General features: G+C 41.0%; 1 protein-coding gene across 1 annotated transcript; it reads right to left on the bottom strand.

Annotated features, from left to right (window-relative positions):
* Positions 1–1,626: 1,626 nt before the first annotated feature.
* On the bottom strand, positions 1,627–23,403 carry IMPA2 (inositol monophosphatase 2). Its single transcript, XM_071456962.1, has 8 exons — positions 23,269–23,403; positions 16,997–17,130; positions 12,348–12,452; positions 10,676–10,721; positions 8,327–8,435; positions 4,718–4,826; positions 4,420–4,571; positions 1,627–3,611 (listed from the first exon to the last, which is right to left on the bottom strand). The coding sequence occupies exons 1-8, from the start codon at positions 23,386–23,388 to the stop codon at positions 3,496–3,498; spliced, it is 891 nt and encodes a 296-aa protein (XP_071313063.1). The 5' UTR covers positions 23,389–23,403; the 3' UTR covers positions 1,627–3,495.
* Positions 23,404–23,418: the final 15 nt, after the last annotated feature.

Raw genomic sequence — 23,418 nt, forward strand, 5'->3', positions numbered from 1 at the left:
GGGAACAGCAAAATTCTAATTCTGACACCAGAATGGCTACTGGTAAGTGATATTTTTACTCCTTTAATCAAAGCAGTGGCCAACAGGAACCAAATTCTAGATGAAGCATGGAGAATGCTGCCTGTGGGCCCCTAGGTAAGTGTTCCAATACATGCATATTTTCTTCAATGCTGGGAGATTAACTAGTACAATCAAGGGGAAAATATCAGTCCTTCAGCACCTGAAGCATTCCAGGACTTGTTCTGCAAAATCTGACAAGCTCAACAAGGCACACACTGTAGAGGGATCAGCCACTGACCATTTTCCTGGAGTTTACAGCTATTTTCACGTTTTATTCTACCAGAAAGCACCCTTTGAGATCACACCAGCAGACTGGAGGTTGTTCTCTGCCAGTGAGCTGGTGAGTGATGCAGGCATGAACTGGAACAGCTCTGGGAAGCTGAGAATCATTTGCTTACAGAGGAAGCACTCACTTTTCAGAGCACAGGCATTTTGTTGTGCTGGTGTTCAGGGAGAAAATCTTCATCCATCTTGGATACATTATGTACTCCATAATGTATGCACTGGGAAACAGTTAAAGCATTTTACCACAGCTGGCATGAAAGAGTCCACGTGTTTGAGCGTTTTGGGGGATTTAACTTTTTGGCTAATGTGCTGCACTATGAATGCTTGCACTCACAGGATGAGCTGCTGGGCACATGCTGAGCAAAGTTTCACTTGGCTACCAAGAAATAAGGAAGAGAAGACAAGTTCCATACAGTTCATTGCAGTCAAATAAATTAAAGGTTGCAATTTGATGCAAACTCTGAACGGGGATACTGTGACACCATCTGTGAAGGGAGCTGTCCTGCTTGCCCCCTGCCACCCCCGTTGGTGCCTGAAGTCAGCCACTCATGGTGGCCAGGGACTGAATTGGCTTGGGAAAATGGTGTGCCTCAAGAATAATCCCTTTGTTGTTCACTGGGGTACTTTGCAGGCAGATCACTTCACTCATCTGCTCCCCTGGAAGGGTTCAGAAATGTTTGTCCTGGCACACAGGCAGCAGAGGAGGTGGGGCAGGCAGGATTGTTGCTCCCCACACACAGGGCCAGTTTAACACACTTGGACTACAGTCCAAATAAAAACCCAGACTGCATCCTGGGCACAAATGAGAATGTGGGGTTGGGTTTCTGCACTTCTCCCTTCCTGCCTTGCTTGGCTCCCAGCTCTGTGAATCTCTGGCATGTGCCATTGAAGTGGATGCACAGATTTCCCTGCTTTGCCGAGCTCTGGGAGCACCAGGGCACACCAGCCCTAACTGGGTCAGAGTCTCTCTTTGTACAAGGGAGCTGAGCTGCAGGGAAACCTCACAGAGCCACGAAGCAGCCTCTCACACATGCAGTGGGGGGACAGGGTGAGGGGGAGCGGATGAAGTGGGGCTGAGCTCCCCCCACACTTGGTTCCCTGCCAGCATAAGCTTCCTTCCAGGGCTTACGGGCACGGCACAAGCCTGAGCAAAGCCCCAGCTGCTCCCATGGCTGCCAGGGCTAAGCAGCCTGGAATCAGAGCGGTGCCACCAAGCCCTGCATCTGTCACTGCCATCTCCTCTGTGCTCGGGACGTGGGGGGAGAGTGAACAAGAGACAAGTGAGCCCATTAGCATTTATTATTTGTATTATTATAGCACCTCAGTGCCTAGCTGTGGACCAGAATCTCATCCTATTAGCACTGTGAAAACCCAGAGCCAAACTACTGTAGTCCCTGCCCCAGAGGGCTTACAATCTCCTTTTCCAAACAGGGGTACAAAGAGATGGAGGGGGTAAAAGGGAGCAGTGACAAAATGTTCATCACTGTGATGGAAAGTGTTGATTTTCTGCAAAGAACCATTAGCTTTTAAATGCTTAGTTCAATTTAGATGTTCCCTACACAGTCAATAATTTGTATTTCTCATGAAAAAATACCAAGAAATCACACAGAACTTCATGTTATATTCAGTGAAAAACATTTTTCATTGCAAGAAACACACACAAGGTTATTTTTTAAAAATATTGTTTAGTTTGTATCTTCTAAGCAGATATCTGAACACGTTTAAAAAGTCTACACATGCAGTGTACAAAAAAAAGTTAGATTTTTAACCAACTCTTTTGGCTCATTCCTTTACTCAATTTGCACTCTTGCAAAAAAGAGATACCTTTTAATTAAATTTTTGATGAAAAAATAGAAGTGATTTCATATCAACTGCTTTTCTCAACACACTTGTGTTTTCCCTGTGCTCATGATTTAAAACACAATCTAAATAGAAATTATGGCCTAGATACAGGGATAGAGAACAACTGTGTATTTAGGAAATCTATGTAACAGATTTTACAGGCTTTTCTGATCAAAAAGTGTGATTACAACATTGTGCAAGAAGGGCATGTGATTTACAACTTTTTGCAAGCATATCTTATGTGCATATTTTTAATAACTTGCCTGTAAGGGGCCAAATCCTGCTGTTCTGCTTGAAGTTTCTCTAAAACGAACAGCTCTTTGACACTGTGCTCTGTTCTGCTGACCTCCTACTGCTGCGTGTCATAGTTAATACTGTGAATAACTCAGCTTGAGTTCAATATTCCTGGTTTTAACTATAAGTACTCTATGGTAGTAATTGTTTGCAGGTCTGAGTATCTTACAGAGGCCTACAGGACAGTATGATTTATGCCCATGCGGAGGGACGAAGGGAAACAAAACTACCTGGGCAGTTTGTAAAACAATTAAACATTTTCCATGGTCAGCTCTGCTATTTGCCATTTGGATAGCCCTGACTGGAATCACCTAAGTAACCTAAAAAAAAACATTACCTCAAAACAGCTTCCAATATTAGCTTTCTTCTCTCTATGCATTCTCTAAGTTTCTGTAAACATCCAGGGTATCCATATATATACACATACACCCCTGGGGATGTGTGTGTATACATGCGTGGACACGTGTAGGTGCATATATACACATATATACACACACAGACAAACAGACATGTACATATATGGATACAGAGCTATGACCTCGTTAGGAAATAACAATGCCATTTTTATTGCATTCTTAAGCATCATGGAACAGGGGTATTATTATAGGCACACATCTCAACTACTCCTCCCTTACTACAGTCCTAAAGCTCATTTACCTGAGATCTGCATCTGTAAAAATAAAATTCCATTTTTTAGCTGAGTGTTACAAAAGACTAAATATCAGCCCCACAGATATGAAATTACAACTTAATTTTGAGACTCATTTGCTACAAGTAAAATATTCTATCTCATAAAAAAGATACTGCTGAAAGAGATACATATTAAAAAGGAAACACGGTTCTTAGGAGGTCTAAAAATCTCCCTATGCCTTCCCACGTGGTAATAAATTTATAAAAAATATTTGACACAGAAAATCTTCCCAGGAACCTTCCTGCTGCAATCACATACCCTTTCAGGACACCCATCTCGCAAACGTTACGCGGTTCAGAGGGCGAGCTCCGCCCAAGCAGCGTTTAATTCTCATCGTCCCGCCGGTAGTGAATGGTTTGTATTTCCTGAGCTATGAACATGGCCATCTCTCTCGTGCCTGCAGCAATCACTCGGCAGGACATAAGGTCCAGAGGTCCCCCTGAGGACAAGAGGATTAATGAGAAGTGCCTTATATATAAGCCATGCTGTAATTAGATTGGGTCAGAAACACAGAAACAACTTCATATGTAGCTCCTTTTGGGATGGGAAGGAAAACCTAACTCAACAATGCCTACATGGAAACCTCCAGCAAAAAAATATTTTATAAAATTCTAGATACAGACCCAAAGTATGCAAGAGGAGCAGTGAATGCCTGGATTTGTTCAGTAGCCAACAATAAAAGCAATATTCCCCTTTTCTAGCAACGAGACAGAAATTAGTTCTCTTAGTTCATTAGTTCAATCAGTTCATTCATTACCCTTCTTAATCGACCAGATCTTTCCACAGTATCCAGGTACTGGTCACCAGTAAACCATTACTCTGAGATGTGCACCATCTAAATTAATTAAGCAATAATCTGGAGACTGTGCTGTGCCCTTTACTCCCTCTGAGTAGTTTCTAGTCATATATGTCCAAACTGGTACCTCAGAGTCCTCCTTTCCCGGGAGGATGTCTCTGCTGAAATCTAATTGGAATGTCTGAGCGTACCTGCCAGTCTCCTGGGCTGGTTCCTTACAGCGAATACGAGGCTTTGAGGGAATTACTCAAAGTCATGGAAGTACAGTTTGACTCAGAAGATGTGCTGAAAGCCCATGCTGGAATTACATCAGTGTGTTCTGAATAACCAGCTGGAGCCTAGTGGAGGGTACAAACCTTTCTACAGGATATTGCTAGAAATGAGTGTCACAGGGGTGACACTCACCCAGTCCCCCTGAGAGTCAGTGGAAAAGCAAGAGCATTTTGCTCACCTGAAGTGTCTATCACAGTGCCTCCTGCCTCTCTGATGATGACAGTGGCTGCTGCCAGGTCCCAGCAGTGCAAGCCAAACTGGTAGTAGGCGTCCGCAGCGCCGGACGCCAAGTGGCACAGGGCCAGCGTGGAGCTCCCGATGACACGGACCCTGCACCCCACAGCAACACAAAGAAGAAAGTGCTTTTGACTTCAACCTATGTGTACAACACACTTGTTTCAATCTTTTTTTTTTAATTACTTTTTTCAAAGACTTTTTGGTCACAAATGTGAGACATATGCTGTAAAACATCTTACCCATGTGCTTGGGCCTTGAGCAGTCTCTCAATGTTACCAAGGAACAATTTCAAAGTTGCAGGGTCACGTTTTGGACCAATTTCTGTTAAAATTAAGGCCTTCGAGATATCTGCAATGGTAGAGAGATGTTTCCATTAATTCAGCAGCTACCAGGTAGGTTCCATAAATTTGTTTTTAAATTAAACACTAATGGACTTTTCACACAAAAATACTTTTTATGCCCCTTTTTCTACCCCAAACTTTTTCTTAAAGTGACAACTTTGCATAGAAACTCAAGCAAGACTAAGTTTCTCCTAAGAAATGGTCTGTTCTAAACACACTTTAAAAAAAACCCCCAAAACAGGAGGATTAAAGTCAAGAATGCATTTTTACATTCCTTCTCTTTCCATACATTGCTTTATTTCATCGACCAGTCACCTTTTGGCAAATTCACTAATATTAGCAGTCAACTAAAAATAATCCAGTAATCTAGTAACTTCTAATGTAGTTAATCTCTTCATATTTGAAAACACGATGGTTCTTGAATAGGGAATTCTAATGTAATTTGTTAACCAATTATAAACATTTGGGAACCCAGTAAGAGGAAAGAAAAGTTTCTCCCTAAATCACCAGTGACCTAGAAACAGCCCACTCTGGCATTTCAAAGACTGAAGACACCTTATGACATTAAAAAAACCCCTTCTTATGACAAATTAAAGCAGTATTTTTAATAATAATAATAATAATAATAATAATAATAATAATAATAATAATAATAATATAATCTGTGAAAGTTCCATTTGTCTTATGTTCAGCAAAGGCAATGCTGTCCAAGAGCAGATGGAGATTCCAACCTTGTGTACAGTCAAAGGAGAGACTCACAGTGACTTGAGAGGTGTTGAAGCAGCCTTCATGTGAGATCTGAATACTTCCAGGCTACAATAAGAGTGTGCCAATGTAGGTGGAGATGGTTGATCAAATGCCAAGTATCCCTGCTCCTGCTGTGCCAGCTGAACTCAGAGGCATTAAAGGCATGGCAAAACTCAAAGGTTTAGTGGTTGAGAACTCACTGACTGGGCTGTGCTCCGTGCCAGGCGTCACCTCCTACCCTGGGCTGAAGGTGAGGCATTCCTTCAGGTAGGCAACCTCTGCCTGGTTCTTACAGCTACCTGCATCAGCTGAAAGTGCTCTGCACAAGGAGCAAGGAGGTTTTTGAGAGCAAATAAGGCTGGAGTGGGGCACCATTTAATTAAACAGGCTACCAAAAAATTTACTATTGCAGATGAACCTTATGGATTCAAGCAATGTGGTAAAATGGTTGGTAAGTAACAGGTGTGTAATTAGATTAAAAGTTATAGGGTGTCACAAATATTAACTGTAGGAACATAGATTCAACTGCTGCTTTTTAAATTACTGTGTTAAAACAGAAAAACACCAATCCAGGCACACTGTAGGCTATTTGTTGTTTAGTCACTACTAAAAATTCTGGATGGTGAAAGCAATCTGCCTTAGATTATTTTGCATAAGAGACCCAGTTTGTCCATCTCATTGCTGAAATGCACCAAGCATTCACACCATGCCAGTCATAGTTAAGTTATAACTGAGACAGTTATTCTTATGTTATTAAAAATATTTCTAATGCATAGACAGATCTCTTCAATTTTCCTCAAGGCTACAGCTGGAAATTGGATGAATAGACTAAGGCAACTAAGAGGGAGGTCACTGCTTAGGAAAAGGAGCTGACTGATCACAAGACATTCTAAGATTTCAGGAATTCAATATATGGGCTTAGTAGAAAAGATTTAACAGTGATATGGACAAATTTATGAGGAAAAGATCAGTTCTGTTGACCCCAGAAGATTAAAAAAGAAAATACATTTACACTGTTAGCACATGTAAGGCCTGACATGAATCTAAGCATGGGAAGAAAGTATAGCTCAAGATAACAGGGAAGATGGATCCTTCATTTAAGTGTATCATGGCTGCACGGACTCCCTACCAAACCTCTACAAAACTGGGTGTTGACAAAGAACAATGTTTGCCTGGGCTGTGATTTCAGATGATTAAGCCTGAACAATGAATGTATAAGTGTAGATCAACATCATACATCACATTTCCTGAAAACAAATGGCAGCAAGTGATATGACAGCTTAGGTCTCAAACACATCATGGCCACTTCAATTCCAGTGGCAGGTAGAGGGAAACACAAGTCTGTCTTCCAGGGTTGGTTTATTTCACTGAAGCCACAGCCCTTAGAGAGCAACTGTGATTAAAAAAAAACTTATAATATGAGTAGGAGTGAGATTAAAGCAGATCCAGGTTCACTGGTGAAAATTTCCCACCACAAAATAATGTATCTCAAAACAAAAGAAAATTTCAAAGCCTTTGGAAGGGCGGAAGGTCTCTTTCCCTTGCTATGTTCTAGACACCCACATGGACTGGATGTCTAGAGAAAGGAAGACAGAAGTGACATGTGCCAAAATTGTTCATTGCTCAGCTGGAAATCAGAACTCTCTGACTGCAAAAGCATGAGGCCATTTCCACAGTGGCTCATGCAGTCCAGCTGGGAGCACCTCTGGTCTCCCTAATAGTCTCTGCCAGTATGGGCTTTTTTGGAATATGAGCTATTTGAGCATTGATAAAAATGTGATGTGTAATCAGTGATTAAAATCTTAGGCATTTAAGATTCATAATGACTTTACAATCTGTCTCTCCAAATATGTAGACCCCAGATCACTATTAACTTAGATGAATAGCAAAACTTCCCAAATTTCAGGTGAAATTTTGATGCAGGGTCTGCTTCAGGCACTAAAGAAATCTGTATGTCTAATTGCTTGAATTTACTGTGTATTGAGATCATTACATCTCTCTTTGGGGTGAAATTTTTACCATCTTGTGGGTACAGTGGTGCACACTTCTGGCATATGTCTGCTTCCACTTACAGCTGAGTGCTATGCTCTCCTCTGCATTTTGATTAACTAAAAGAAAACTTCTCTAAATAATACCATATTATTATTTTCTATAATCATTAGGTAAACAGACATGTCTATGACTTGGTTTAACTATAAATAAAAGGGAAAAGAATTCCATTCAAGCGTTGGCCAAGTGTTGCTGGCTATTTGTACATGGAAACAAACCTCACACACCAGAGCAAGCTGTTAAAGAGCCCCTAATGAAGCATGCACCCTTTAATTCACTCTTAGCACATTTGCCTACAGACATCAGACACTCTGTGACGTACAAGATCATTGGAAAAGAAGTGAATAGCAGCCACAATAGTACTCTGAATTTGATTCACCATTCCCATTGCATCCTGCTTATAAAAAGTTATGCCAGGGCTCAGCTGGAATGAAACTGGTGAATCTACACATTCTTCCTTATTTTAAACAGTGGTTGTGAAGCAAAATAGTTTAGAATTATTTAAATAGTTCATATTCAGATGTATATTTTAAAAAGAAAAGGAGGAAAGTGATTTTTCAGAAAAAAACAAACACAAAACAACAAAATTATCATGCAGGTGAAATACTTTCCATCAGGATAATGATGTTCATTATCCTAATGATGATTTGCAACAACTCTGAAACAAAATTAATATATTCCTTTTAGAGTTCTAACAAAATCTAGACCAACCTGTCTCTTTTGATACCTGAAGCCTTTTGTCATTACAAAATGCCCCTTGACCTCTTCTACCAGTGTATAATCGTTCTTCAGTGCAGTGGTAAATTACACCAAATTCAAGCTTTAAGATTTTGAAAAGGAAAGAAATGAATGCAACTCAAATTACTCATCATAAATATAAACAACTACTAATGGCAAAAAGATCAGCAATATTTTAATTGGTACACATAATAAAGATTACACTGATGCTAAAAAACTGGAATAATTTTACTATTACTGTGATATTGAGATATAGGTCATATAAAATTCAGTTTATAAAGAAAAGTTAATGCAAGGTGTTCCTGATCCTCTAAATCCTTACTCACAGCTTGTTTCTGTTCACATTAGAATGGATTAAACACGGAGTTGTTTTCAAATGCAATTGAAATGTTTTTACTGAAAATATGCAAGACCTCTGAGGCAAGACTCTGAATGCTTTGCTTTCACTGGTGAGCAGTTACTCCTTGTAGCAACCCCACTGACCTTGGCTGGACCACAAAGACTTACAGCCCCAGGATCAGTCAGGCATCCAAACTCAGGAGTCATGGCACTCTTTATTAACAGCGGATGCTTTTGGAGGCAGCTTTGGTGGTGCATTGAATTTTTCTGCCTTTTCAATCAAAGCAGTACACTCCAGTCACTTGTTCAAATCCTTCTCTGCAAAATCCTTTTGTGAAAATCTCTTGAAGTCACAAGACTCCAAGAGAAGGAGTTTGGACAGAAATACCCTCAATGAAAGCTTAAGAATGTGCAACACTGGACTTTTCATGGGAGATTCTGTTTACCAATGAAAAGAGGGTCAAAATTACACCCTTGGTATTTAAAATTTCTATTACTTTAATAGGCTCTATCAAAAGACTTTAAAGCACTTTACAGACTTCAAGGGTCAGCTCTGAAAATTGCCCCTAGATCAGTAATATGAGCATTATTTAATTTAGGGGTACACAAAAATTAAGGGACTTGCCCGAGGCGTCTGAAGTTGGCCACAAGGTCAAGAAAACATCTCAGATGTTCTAAACTTCAAATCTTCTCTTGCTGCACTTGGAGTTCATCAGAGACAATTTAAAGGCAATAGACTGTCCTGGCTCCCTACCCTGAGGTCCCATCTAAACCAAGGGGTTTTTTTGAGGGACACACTATTTATAGACTCTTTCCCTCAAGACATCTTGCAGGAATTTCTTCAAGGCTTATAATCAGGCCAGTTCCCCTGTGTGTACTTTGGCTTCTTTTCAGTTTACTCTTTTTTCTGCTTGTCCTAATTGTTTAACTGAGGGAGACTTAACATCATTCTTTACTTTTGTTTCAGCTTTGTTTAGTTTACATAACCCAAAATATGCAGCATCAAAATCATGATGGTGTTCTAGAAAACATAAATATCAGCGAAAACTGTCTGGTAATAAAATGTAGTGTTCAAAAGAACCTTTGGCAATGAATAAATTTCAGAAAAGCATGGAAGTGTTTCTCTGCAGTTTCTATGTTGGAAACCTTCTAACCAGAGAAGTACACAACATTATTCTGTTTAAATCAGTAGGAGGTACTAGCACATCTGAAAACTTGGTTGTTTCTGCACAGAATTTTTGCTGGCTTTGCTTAAAGCTATACATATATTAAAAATTGTGGAATTAGGCTGAAAGAGGCACATTCATTGGCAATTTGAGTAACTAGTTACTTCATAGATATATATCAAATTGCAAACCAGCAACATCTGGAGAAAAAGCACTAGCACAAATGACTATAGCTAGGAAACTCAAAATGGCACATTGGAAGGCTAGGTACCTTCCCACCCTAACTATAATCAAGGTCTCATGGGGTAAATATAGCTATTTTACTACATTAAGAAAAATACAAATGTAGATTGAATGAACTAGGCCCATAATTTTGCACTCTTCATAAAATCAGCTCTACATTAACTCCTAGCAGGAGTTAGCTTTCACAGATACTGCTAGCAGGAAAGAAGCAATAATAATAACACAGGAACACTGGGATATATGTTTAAATTATGAAGAGGCAACACTAAATTGAACTTATTTTGGTTTTGTCTAACTAAACCTTGCTCACATCAGTACATCCTTTTTATCCAAATGAATCCCATAATACTGTTAATAATTCATATAATTTTTTTAATTGCCAGTTGGCATAAATAGGTTTCGCAGGACTACGATTTTACATGAGTAGAGTGTGATCAGATGTGTTTAAAAAGCATAGGAAAACCTGAGTAGTGACTGATTTTTTAAATTTTTGGTTTTCAATTTAAAGTTCCCACATGGTTTTGAGACTTCTAGCCAACTCTCAGGTGCCCATCTTAAAGAACATACTTCATACCTCTTTGTTAACAGCAAATCCAATGCTCACTGCCACTGTTGGAAATCTGTGAAAAATAAGAAATTAAGTAGTACTGATGAAAAATCTCTCAACTTACTCCCTATGCAACCCCCTTAGGCAACAAAACCCCACATGGGGCTTGTCAAAATGCCCTTGACTATTTCTCCTTTGTCAGTCTCTTTAACTTTGTCAATTCCTTTTAAAATGTAAGTTAATATTGGAGAAGGCAAGAAATAAACTCATGAAGACATCACAATTTTTACACTGAACACGTAGTATATTTTAGGGAAGTTTTTGCTTTAGTGTAATTGAATTATCCAGTATAAAACCACTAATGCTGTAACAAGTCATTGCTTTTAAGAACACGCTTTGTTCAAGCTTTGCATCTGAGATGGCAATTAAGTAGCATGGAGACACCTTGCTGTTAACACAAACATAAAAAGAAACCAATTCCTCTATGTTTTTCAAAGTGATGATCATGTATTTAATTTGGTCCTTTTGACTACTATATATTACATTTTAAACAATGAAATAAATTCATTTCTTAAAAACACATTTCAAAAAGGACTTTGGAAGTCCAGAAAATATTGCTAGAAAGAGGAAATGTCACTTAATTGCATGAACCATCACCACATGACACTGCCCACCTCCCCTGGAATTCCATGTAATTGCACCAATAGTCAAGGAAATTTTTCTTTTTTTGCTTTATGAAAGTTGTAGTTATTTTAAGCTGCTAACTATAAGACAGGGTTTCTAAGTACAAATATTATGAATAGTCATTAGTTCACAGCTCCTAACACTCGAATGATGAATTAAAAGTCTTAATTTTTGCAGCAAGGACCCCTAGTTTTGTAGAGGTACTTTAAAAATGTAACACCAGCATCTCTGCACAGCTCAGTTTTCAGTGCCATGCAGGGGTGGCACTTCCCAGGAAGAAGGAAGCGCCTGGGTCTGAAGGGGAGAACTCCCGGCAGGAATGTGCGAAACCCACTGGAGGCACTGGGCCAATTGTGCTCACAGCACTGCCTTGTTCTCCCTGCACGGTGACCCATGGTGGCTGTGGGTGAGCAGGGCTGGGAGCTGGGGCTGGGAGCTGGGGGTGAGAGCTGGAAGTGTCTGCTGGGGGTGTAAGCTTGGGATGTGAGCTGGGGGTGTGAGCTGGGGGTGTGAGCTGGGGGTGTGAGCCAAGGGCTGTGAGCTAGGGCTCTGAGCTGGGGCTGGGAGCTGGGAGTGTGAGCTGGGGGTGTGAGCTGGGGGTGTGAGCTGGGGGTGTGAGCCAAGGGCTGTGAGCTGGGGCTCTGAGCTGGGGCTGGGAGCTGGGAGTGTGAGCTGGGGGTGTGAGCTGGGGGTGTGAGCTGGGGGTGTGAGCTGGTGGGTGTGAACTGGGGGTGTGAGTCAAGAGCTGTGAGCCAAGAGCTGTGAGCTGGGGCTGTGAGCTGGGGCTGTGAGTCAAGGGCTGTGAGCTGGGGTTGTGAGCCATGGGGCAGCAGCACAAACTCCATCTTGCCCTCAGGTAACAGCACAAACACAGCCTTCCCCACACACACCACACCAGGTACCAAGAGATAAAGGGATGGCTCCTATGTGTGAGTCCCCACCAGGGAAAAGCACCATCAGGAGGAACTGTGAGAAGCTACACTTTGGGTTCTGATGGGTTTCCCAGGGCACTTACCTGTGCACAAAGTTGCACGTTCCATCAACAGGGTCAATAATCCAGGTGGGACTGTCAGTGAGGACACATTTTGAACCTGCAGCAGTGGATTCTTCTGCAATGAACCTGCATTTGGTGCAAGGGTAAAACAAGTATCCCAGAACATTAGCTTAGATACAAGACTTGGAAAGTACAATCCCATCATTCTGGTTTTTAAGAGAGAACTTCTCCCTCTCTCCATAAAACATTCTTGTATAAATGTGAACACACATACTGCTTTTTAAATTTAGGAATTGGTAACTTTCATAGAGACTTTGAGGGAGTTCTCAACTCTACAGCACACTATTTTACATGGCAAAAAAGAACTCTATTTATGTACACTTCCCCAGTATACTATTAAGGAAGCCATGAAAATGAATGCAGAAATGGACCTGAACTGGCATCCCTGGAACTTAAGGAGAAGATTATTTTATGCAGAATATAATTTTATGGGTTAGGTCTGTCTCTTCCAGTAACTAACACAAACTGCAAACTGTATCTGCTTCTCTTCTGCAGTCAAATTCAGTCAGAAGGAAATAATACACTCTTAGAAAATCCACAATCTTGCTCCTATCTGTATTTTTTACAGTAATCTGACTCAGGAAATGAAGAGGTTTACAAAGCTGGACTTTCTTTTTCCCATGACCCAGAAAAAAATCAACAAATTATTTTTTGTTTGTTTGTTGTTTGGATGCACAAGGCACAAAATGAAATCTGAGATCATCTTCTCTTCTGTTGTTCTGTCCCAGTTTCTTTTAGTAGTTTTTTTTTCCTCCTTTTTCCCTGGGAAACGAACATCCAGTTCTGGCACATTTCCTGTCAACCTTAATTATCCCTGCTTTCCCATAAACTGCCCAAGGTCTCTTTTTGTAAGAGATGTGCAGGTGCTACTCTCACAGATTTTCATAAAATCCTTTATATACAGCAGGAGTGGAATCCAACTGCTAGTACTGCATCTTGCTGGTGGTTTCACATTTGAACAGCTGGTAGTGGTATTCAGAGTTTCTGCAAATGCTTGAAGACAAAAAAGCTTCTTTCAAAGACACAAAGAGAAACAAAAAAGGATAAAATAAAGAGAAAATATCTTTTGCAAAAGAGTCCTTCCCTAGGACTAGAGTAGCAGCTATTTTATTTTATTTTATTTTATTTTATTTTATTTTATTTTATTTTATTTTATTTTATTTTATTTATGTCTTCAACCTGTACCTCATGATTCCAAATAACACTTGAAGTCATGAGTTTAAAATGTTCTGCAGACAGCACAGGAGGAGACTTCTTGAATTTTCCAAGTGCTACTCTGCCTCAACCTAAGCAGAAATAGACTATTTTGATGCTATTACAGACCCCCAGCTGGTACAAAGAGGGAATTAGGAAGTGTTTGTTACTATTTTCATCTCCATTAAAAGAAACAGCTGAAGGACAAAGAGCTAATGCACACTGAGAAACGAGAAAGACTTGAACAGGTGTTTGAAACTCTCAGTTTAACATAACACTTTGCAGGCTCCTTGCTCTAAATATTTCATTATTTTGTCTTGTTGGTGCTGTATCACTTGACTTTTGCTTTCACAAATCCTGTAATCAGCATCCAAACCCAGCCCATGCCTTCTCCGTGCTGCTGGATGCAGAGGAGGTTCATCTTCTTGTAGGTGGAGCACCTTCCATCCCACCTCAGATTATCCATATTCCACATAAATGATACCTCTGCTTCAGCCTCTGCCAGCTCCCCCAGCTGGAGCTTGAACTATAGCTGCTGTCTGTCCAGTCAAAGAAAGGTGAAATGAGAACCTCCTTAAAGACAGGAGTATTTTTGTGTAAGATGATTCTCCCTGAAGCATCATGAGCCAGTCCCTCGCCTTTCCCTCACAGTGGGGGTGTGATGCTGCAGTCCCTGAGCTCAGAAATGCTAACCTGGAGCTGGGCCACAGCAGTGCCACTGATAAAATCTTCATGCTCAAGAGCAATTTTTCCAAAATGGATGTAGACCAAATTAGGTGCATGTTTTATGAAATCTGGGCTAATGGGTAACAAAACACCCCCCTTACTGCTATACAACACTGGGAAATGTGAGAGTCCTGCAAGGTCATCTCTGATGTCTTGCTCTGTGTCCTGTAAAAACCTGCAAATGAAGCAAAACACCCAGTGTGAAGTACTGGAATAAATTCTCAGAGCAGCTTGAGAAGTGGGAAGGGTAACAACCTCATTAAAACAGTTAATTTACCATGCCAGCCTGCCAGCTCTGTTGACCTCTGCTCAAATCTGGATTACACTTCACTCCCACTGAAAATGACTCTAGTAATTTTAGCCAAGCTTTAGACTACATCTGTTCATGCCACTCTGAAATTCATTGCAGGAGCAGCAGGGAAGCTGTAACATCCCATAATGTGCAGCAGGAATGATACCCAGTCAAATGCAGGAGACTCGGGCTGGGCAGGTACCTCACCTATCCCCATATGGGGATCCGAGGACAGAAAAATGGGAAGCCAGAGTTGGATGTAACCCTCCTAAACTCCTGTGTCCTGATTTTAATGTCTACAGAATTAAGGCCACAAGGAACACAAAAGATGACAGTTTGTGTAATAATAGCAAGGTTAAATGTTGGGATAGCCTTTTGCAACCAGCAGCCCCTGGTAGTCTGGCTGTGCCTACCCACAACTCTTGGATCCATCTGAAAAAACATCTCTGGGGCACATCAGAGTACTAAGAAGTGAGCAAAGATTAAAACTTGAGTGAAGTGTGAATGAAGATGATACACACCACTTAACCAAGAAACAAAAAGAAACATGGGACAGAATTACTTTTTGAATGGATTTTCCTAGTATTTCTCTGTACTTCTGAGCATTTCAGTATGTGCTATTATATACTATTTCAGTATATATTGGAAATATACTATTTCTAGTATCTCAAGACTCAATGGCAGATTCTAATGAGATCCCTTTTAATTTTTCTAACATCTAAAGTCCATTTTTGATTCAGAAGACATAAGAATCAAGATGATTTAGAAGAAAGAGAAATCACAGAAATCTTCAGTGCTGCTTTCAACAGCCTGGTTAGGGGAAAGACTGAATACAATATAAATGATCTTTTAATATTTTAATTGTACTTCAATTTAACCCCTGATTGGTTTTGTAGACTCCTCATTGCACGTGTTTTAATCTAGTCTAGTTAAATTTAGCTTTAATCTATTGTTTAATCTAAATGCATTAATTATCTAAACAAATTCTAAGCACACCCAACAACCACTATCAAAATAAGATTGTCTTGAAGAAATGGCAGTTCCTTCATTTACTTATAAAGTCAGAAGTTACCTGTATGGAGTTGATAATATCTGGGATTTTTCAGTTGCTAGGCCTATGCTGACCTTACAACTTTTGTTACCATTCTGAGTAACTTGAGTGTGTCTGGTGATTTGCATTTTATGAGAAATGTGTAGGTTTTATGTTCTCTCCAGACTGCTCAGGGAAAAAAAAAAACAACTAACATAAGAGTGGAGATGAGAGAAGAGCACAGCCAGCAATAGTAGAAGGAATATTACACAAATAATAGGCTTGTAAAGCCTGGCACTCTCTTGAGAATTGCAGCCAAGAACCACACATTATGCTGTACAGTACTGCTTCAGTATGCCATCACATACAGCATGTATTTAGCAAGCCATATTTAGTACAAAAATATGCTTTCTGCTCCTTCTTATGGTGTTGGTTTTTTGCCCAGCAGCATCGCTGACAATTAGATTAGTAGCTGAGCCCTTCAGATTTTGCTCTTTGTTCATTTCTGCACAGCACTAGAATGCAAGGCTCATCCCCATCAGAGATGCCCCCAGTTAGAAGGGAGTCAGACACTATTTAAAGGATACACAGGCTTTGCACTGGCTCTGCAGGAAAATTAATTTTATCCACTGAAGTCAAATGTAGAAATCAATGTCAGTCTCTGCATCAAACCAAACCTGGCAACTAATACAAACCCTCTCTCTAATCTGTACGTGAGCTGAGTTGTTATTTTCAAGTTGATCACAATAAATCAAGAGGAATTGACAACCTGATCTACTTTTAGAACCTTGGGTTTGCACCCCATGTAGTAATTTATAGCCTGTTTATGAGTAGGCATCAAATAATGATGATGATGACAAACAGCCCTGCTTCCCACTGATCTTCTCACTACAGAACACAAGGTAAATGTAATTAAATGCCCTTTTACCTCTCCTGATCTGGCAAAGGCATATGTGTGATGGCAACAGGAAAGGTCTGCAGGATGGGACCTTTGCTAGCATATATTTCTGCTATATTTTTATAGATAGCATTAGCATAATTCTTATACAGTAGGCAACAGACCAGTATTCTGAACATCATGGAGATCCACATGAAACCTTCATCCATGATGTCCCTACAGGGGAAACATTGCTATTAAATACACATATCAAGAAACACAGAAAATATAAACTACTAAGTATAAGGAAATGGTACTTTTTAAAAAAAGAGGAGTCCTACAAAAGTGTAGGAACAATAGGTTAATATATAAGAAAGATACAGAGACATAAGAAAGATACACAGACTTTTAAAGTTCCCTTTAAATACCAGTCAGATACGCAGCATGGAAAGGACAAAAAAAGGTCATTGATAGTTTCTATAGGCACTCACCTGTGGGAAGGAAATTTCTCTTTCAGAACAGAAATAATTAAATTTTCCACAAAATGATCAGTTTCTGTCACGAGATCTGCTGCAGATGTCTTTGTGGACACTTGTTTTTCCTCTGTTAGAGCTTTCCTAATAATCTGAAACAGAAGTTCATAAATCAGATTTGTTGGGCATTCAGCCTGTGCATACTAAAATAATATCTTCACTGAAAAAAATACAGCTAATCCTGAAAAACAGCTGTAGGCCTAATTCTACCAGAGGCTGTTATAATTTTTTGACAAAAAATTCTTCTGAGCTAATGAGTGCTCTTTTGGAATACGGCATTTTGAATCACTCTGCAAAAACCACTCTTGACAGTTCAGAAAAGGATTGATTAAGGAATGCAACTAAGGGAATAAAAGGATAATGGCAGTGATCATGATTTAAAAAATTACCAAAAGCATACACAAGGTGAGAAAAAACCTTAAGGCTCAGGCATTTTTCAAGGAAAGCGCTTTTTCTTTCTTCTTGTTCTTTTTACTTTTTTTTTTTAATGTACATGGCCAATACCCCACTACTCTCTTAATTTAAAAGATATGCAATAAGGCAGTCATAATTGGTTTCCATTTTGCCAACAAAGACACATAGTTTTTTTGAGGTTTTTGTGGGGTTTTTTGAACTTTAAATGCTGACCACCCTCTGGTTCCCAAATAATTGCTATGTATTTAACAAGAATAAAAATTGAAGCTTTCCCTAGATATGAAAAAATGATTTAAACCTGGACTCTCTTCTGGAAATGTCTTTATCTGATTCTCCAGGGTATAACTGTTACAAGCTCAAGTACAAATGCACATATGGGAAAACACTTCATGAAAGCTTTTCACCATTTTCCCCATTTTCTTTCTGTTTTGTTTTTTTTTTTCCCATTTCTTCATTAAAAAGAAAAATAAAGGGACAGGATGCAAAAGGAGATCACTTATTTTTTAATCAGTGAAAATGATAAATTATTTGAAATTTACAAAAACCAAGTCAAAACAAAGCAAAAATTAAGTACCACTTATTTGTAACCCAGTAGCAACATGATCAACATTCTAACTCTCATCTAAAATTTATATATTTAAATTGCTTAACTAAATTTCCATTGATCAAAGTATTTCAAAACCATTGAGAAATACTTGATGACCAAAGAAAATGGTTCTTCTGCATTATGCACGGGAAAGGGAATCAGAAACTCCCAAATGTCATCTCAGCTCTTGGTTTTTGTAGTATAAAATACTATATTTGAAGAGTGTGCTAATTGATCTGACAAATAATGGATATGGCCAACTATTGCCTTACTATAGAAGGTATCTGGACTAATGTTTCTGCTTTGTGAGCTGTAAAACATCAGCTGTGCCTATTTAGTGAGCTTGTGAGGGCAGGTAGTACTTTCCAGTTTGAGGTCTTGCTAAGTTCATTACTGTATACCAAAATATTAACCACACTTAATCTTTTTACTCCTCTCAATGCCCTGTGTGGTTGTCTTGAAGGATTTATGATGGAAGCATAAAACTGTAACTCCAGCAAGGCCCTTGGGCTCCTCTTCAGCCCAAAGCAAAATCCAAAACACTCCTCAGTTGTGTATTCTAAAAAATCTGCTATGCTGATACCTTTTAGTTTATTTGCTCTTCATTACTTTCCTATTGTCTTTACTGCTTGGAACTTCACATAGTGAAATAGATAAGGAATGTCCTCCTTTTGACAGAGAAGATTTGAATTTCTTCTTCGCAATGCCACGCTCTTGACTTCTATTCAGTTTGAATGCATAATAGATTAAGATTTTTGCAGCCATTTAAATCAGTGCCACTGCTCAGCAGGGCAGTGAGATCATACCTGAGCCTTGCTGGGAAAGAAAAAGCAGAGATGAAACCTCTCTCCTGTGGACGTGCTCTGCAATCAGCTGATTGCACTGCATGCTCTGGCACTTGATCTCTCTGGTTTGAGTACAACCCTTTGCACATGAACATTTTTTCATCTCTGATCCTTTACCCAGTTGCTCACCACTATTTTTAACCTTAACCCTGTCTGTTTCTCTGGTGGCCAGCACGAGGTGGGACCAGCCAAGGGTGTGCCTGCACTCTGAAGTGGTGGCCAATGGCCCTCTCACCCACCTCCTCTGTCGTGCCAAGGAGCCACGACACACATTTAGCATCTACCAGCCCTGCAGTGAGCTGCTTCTCCCCACCACTTGTGCAAGCAGAATGTCAAGAGCAGAGGAGGAGACGAGTCATGGTGCTGGGCTGAGGTCACCGGCCACAAATGGGCACCACATCAGTGGAGGCTCACCCACAGCACGCAGGATGGATGCCTCTGATTCTGCTAATTCTCTGCCACTGACAAAGGGCTTGACAAAAGGCACCCCATGCATTTGCTCCAGCTTGTACGGGTATGCAACCCAAGCCAGGGTAGCCCCACACAAGGATCACATTTTCTGCATAATTGATGAAAAACTTTTATTGTCTGGAAAATGATCAAACAGCTCAGAGCAGTGTAGAATTCAATTTATGCTGAAAAATCCCTAAAAGTCACCAAAGGAGTGTTAGAGCCTGCTGCCTCAGAATACTTTGAGAGCATCACTCAACTCCTCTCCTTGCAAAAGCCTTACAATAATGTCTGTGGATACCTGCTATAATTGCCTGGTCTTTCCTTATGGAAGTGGGGTTCCATAGAAGTCTCACTCTAGGTTACAGGTAGCAGCCAAGCAGAAAGCAGAGGAACTACAGGATGATGAAATGGAAAGAGGAGGTTGCACCTTATCCCCATTGTACAATGAAATTGGCAATCAAGATGCTGTAATTTGACTTTAAATGTATTTTACTAGACTTTATTCCTGTACTAGGGCTTGTCCCTAGATTTTTCAGCAATTTCTAAGCAACTGACTTTTGGGAACATGGTTATTTAGAGCAGAGCCATTTAACACTCTTAGCTCATGCTGCCCCTCCTCTAATGCAGATCTTATCCTAATACCCTGCTTGGGAGCATTTGGGGGGTTATGCAAAGTGAGGGGCATTTACATCATTACATGGAGACCACACCACACAGCAAGAGCCAGGCTCTCCCTGCTCCCTCCTTCATTCCCATGGAGCAGGGGAAATGGAGACACTGGGGCTCAGTGCAGTCAGTCCTGGACTCTTCCTTCTTTAATGCCTTTGTAAAACTTATTCCAACAAAGCAGAATGAAGAAGACAGAGGGTCAAGATGCCTTTTCCCCCAATACCTGCCAGGAGAGCCACCTACAGTAGTGTGCTCATGTCAGATATTTCAATATTTCATTTCACCATACTGCTTGCACTCACCATACACTTCTGGGAGATCCAAGATGGATTTTGGATGCTTGCAATACTGTCCTGAAATATTTGTTGACTGATAAACTCAAACACCTAGATAAAAAGCATGAGTACCTGCAAATAATTCAGGAAATTCCAATCTGGTTTGCTAAAACATCTGTCCATGTTACATAGAAAATAGCCTAAAAATTTCCCCTGGGACCTAACATCATGGAAAAAAAATCTTGGCTTTTTAGAATGCCAGTGAAAGTTTTGTCTTTTTATTTTTTAGTGGTATTTTGCTAGGTCTCCTATGCCTCATAGAATTATTTTCCAGAAAAAAGAAAGAAAAATAAGAGAGAAAAAAAAGAGTAAAAAAAAAAAAAGGCTTTGACTTCAGCATACTATGTCCTAGTGTTAGTTTCTTTACTCTTATTTTTATCTGGATGTATGTTTACTCATTTTGGTGAAGCTTTTCCAATTCTGCAATTGGAGAGAACAGTGCAGATATTACTCAGTGCTCTTAACAGCATCAAAGATGCACAGACTGGTCATGGCTGCTTTTCTTGAGCAAAAACTCATATCAAACCTATGGGTGTACTCTCATGAACAGAGCAAGCAGCTTACTTACAGAAAAAGCAGAAGAGAAGCTTGGAAAAGTGCAGTTATTTGTGGGCTTATAGAGTGAATTTTAAAGCAGGTCAATTACAGACATTACAAAACCATGACCATTCACGTTATGAAACAGCCACATATATTAAATGAGAGCCTGTGATATTTCATAAAAGTAATAAGAACTAAACAACAGGATGGGCAAGAGAAGCAATGATTTTAACCCAGTAATAGAGGTTACTCCAGCAACAACACTTTAGGCACATATTCAAGCATCACTTCTTTATTGGCCTTTTAAGTTTAGAAGAAACTATTCCAGAGTATAGACTCCTATCTCTTGGAAAGAAGATATATTTTATCTATAGTCATGAAACACAATGCAATACAAATCAAGTAGTCGTATAAGCCAAAAGGGGAGACCAGAAAACTGTATTACTGGTTGACTTTTCCTAGAAATCCAAAATAATCTGGAAGTTCACATTTTTCTTCAGGCCAAGACTCTTGTAGACATTTTCTAATGACTCCAACCCTTTCTAACCTGCCACAGTTCTGAGAAACTGTGGAGCCCCTGAAAAGAAAGGCTGAAGAGGCAAAGTCTCATGCAGGGATGGAGACTGGAGTTGGATATGGGGAGACAGAGTGCAAGCAGATTTCTGGGGATGGAGGTGAAGGTGGAAAGGTCTGAGAGATGGGAAGAGAAGCAGAAGAAAAAAATGAACTTGACTAGTGGAACTGACTGCTTTTGGTGATCAAATGAACTCCCATCTTTATCAGTCAATTTTCAACAAAATTCCAGTCCTACCAAATGCACGCTATACTGCACTAGGTGTCCTTAGCTCTAGTTTCATTTGGGAATAGCTGGAAGCAGATTGACACTTAAATAAAATAGAGCCATACCTGCACCTTTTCTTTCAGAAGGATCTCCAGTGCCTTTTGTAACAAAAAAGATTCCTTAGCATGACAAAATAACTGGGAAAAAAATTACCCAGTTTTTAAAGTCTTACTTAAACAACATCCTTGGCTGGTTTAAATTTGGCCTGCCAAGGAATCAGCTATTTCCTGCCATTTGCAAGGTAGCAATGGCAAACTGTGTTTTTGAATTCAAGGATTAGTCTTATGGAATGTTTACTTCTTCCAGGAAAAGGTGCTCAGCTGTGATTTTCTAAGCAAGTGAAATGATCAGGGAAGCTTAAAGCTGGCTTCACAAATTGGTATTCTGAGAAATAAGGTGTGGAGGCTTGAGCAAGTCATGAGTCTCTTCTTGTGAAATGGCTGGCAGAATGACTATTCCAGAGAAACTCCTGTTTTGAGAGTCTGTGAGAGCATGACCTGTCATCCTGATTTGGATTATCCATTTAGTCCCTGTATTATTAAAACAAGTCTCCTCTCCTCTGGCATTTGGTTCATCTGTGTAGTTGTTTTTCACTAAGGAGAAAATATGTTTAATAACACATCCTAAGGAAAAGTTATGGGTCTTGCACTCAAGACAGAAAAGGGGGCTTCTTAAATCACAGTGTATAGGTAGAGAGCTCAAAATAGAGCAGAATGGAAGTGAGAGAGAAATATACATTGCTGAATAAATTGGTGTTTCCCCCAGTTTCTCAATCAATCAATCTGCTGATCCCACTTCTTGGCTCTGTTAGAAGTTCTGCTGCTGCACAGAGTGGGGTCAGGATGTCTCCTGAGATGACTGACCTGCTGTGTCAAAACACAGATCTGAAATAAGCTACTACAAACCTTCCTCACAGCTATTTGTCCCTAGCAAGTGAATTTTGGCCACTCTAAAGACTCTGCCAGATCCAACAAGAGAAAACCTCCTTGACACGGTTATTTTTCTCTGCACAAGCTGCTGGAAAACAAATGCTGGCCCCGAAGGATGCAACCGCCAAGGGATGGGGCCTCCCAGGGAAGGGGCCCCTCGAGGGGATGCAACCCCCGAGGGAAGCACCCCTAAGGGCTGGGGCCCCGAGGGAAGTGGCCCCGCGGCATGAGGCCCCCACGGGAGGGGGCCCCCGAGGGATGTGCCCCTCAAGTTCTGGGATCCCTCGGGAGGGGGCCCCCGAGGGATGTGCCCCCCCAGTTCTGGGGTCCCCACGGGATGGGGCCCCCGAGGGATGTGCCCCCCCAGTTCTGGGGTCCCCACGGGATGGGGCCCCCGAGGGATGTGCCCCTCAAGTTCTGGGATCCCCCGGGCTGGGGCCGCGCTGCCGCCATCCCTCCCGCGGCCGAGGGCTCCGCGGCGGCCGGGCTGAGCGGGTGCCGAGCCCGCCGCCCTCCTCCCCCTCCCCAGCTCTACGCCCCAGCCAAGCGCCCGCACGGCCCTTCCTCACACCGGGAGAGGCTCCTCCGGCCGCGGGGGCAGCCCGGTCCGGCTCTCACCTGCCCGGCGCGGCGCGCCAGCTGCACCGCCACCTCCGCGCACTCCTTCCAGGGGTCCCCGCCACCGCCGCCCGCCGCCGCTGCCCGCCCTTCCTCCTCCTCCTCCTCGCACGGCTTCATCGCGGCGGCCGCGCTGCCCGGAGCGGGGCC

This window comes from Agelaius tricolor, unplaced genomic scaffold (genome assembly GCF_023055355.1).
Source record: "Agelaius tricolor isolate 1412-34295 unplaced genomic scaffold, bAgeTri1.0.p SCAF_2, whole genome shotgun sequence".
NCBI lineage: Eukaryota > Metazoa > Chordata > Aves > Passeriformes > Icteridae > Agelaius > Agelaius tricolor.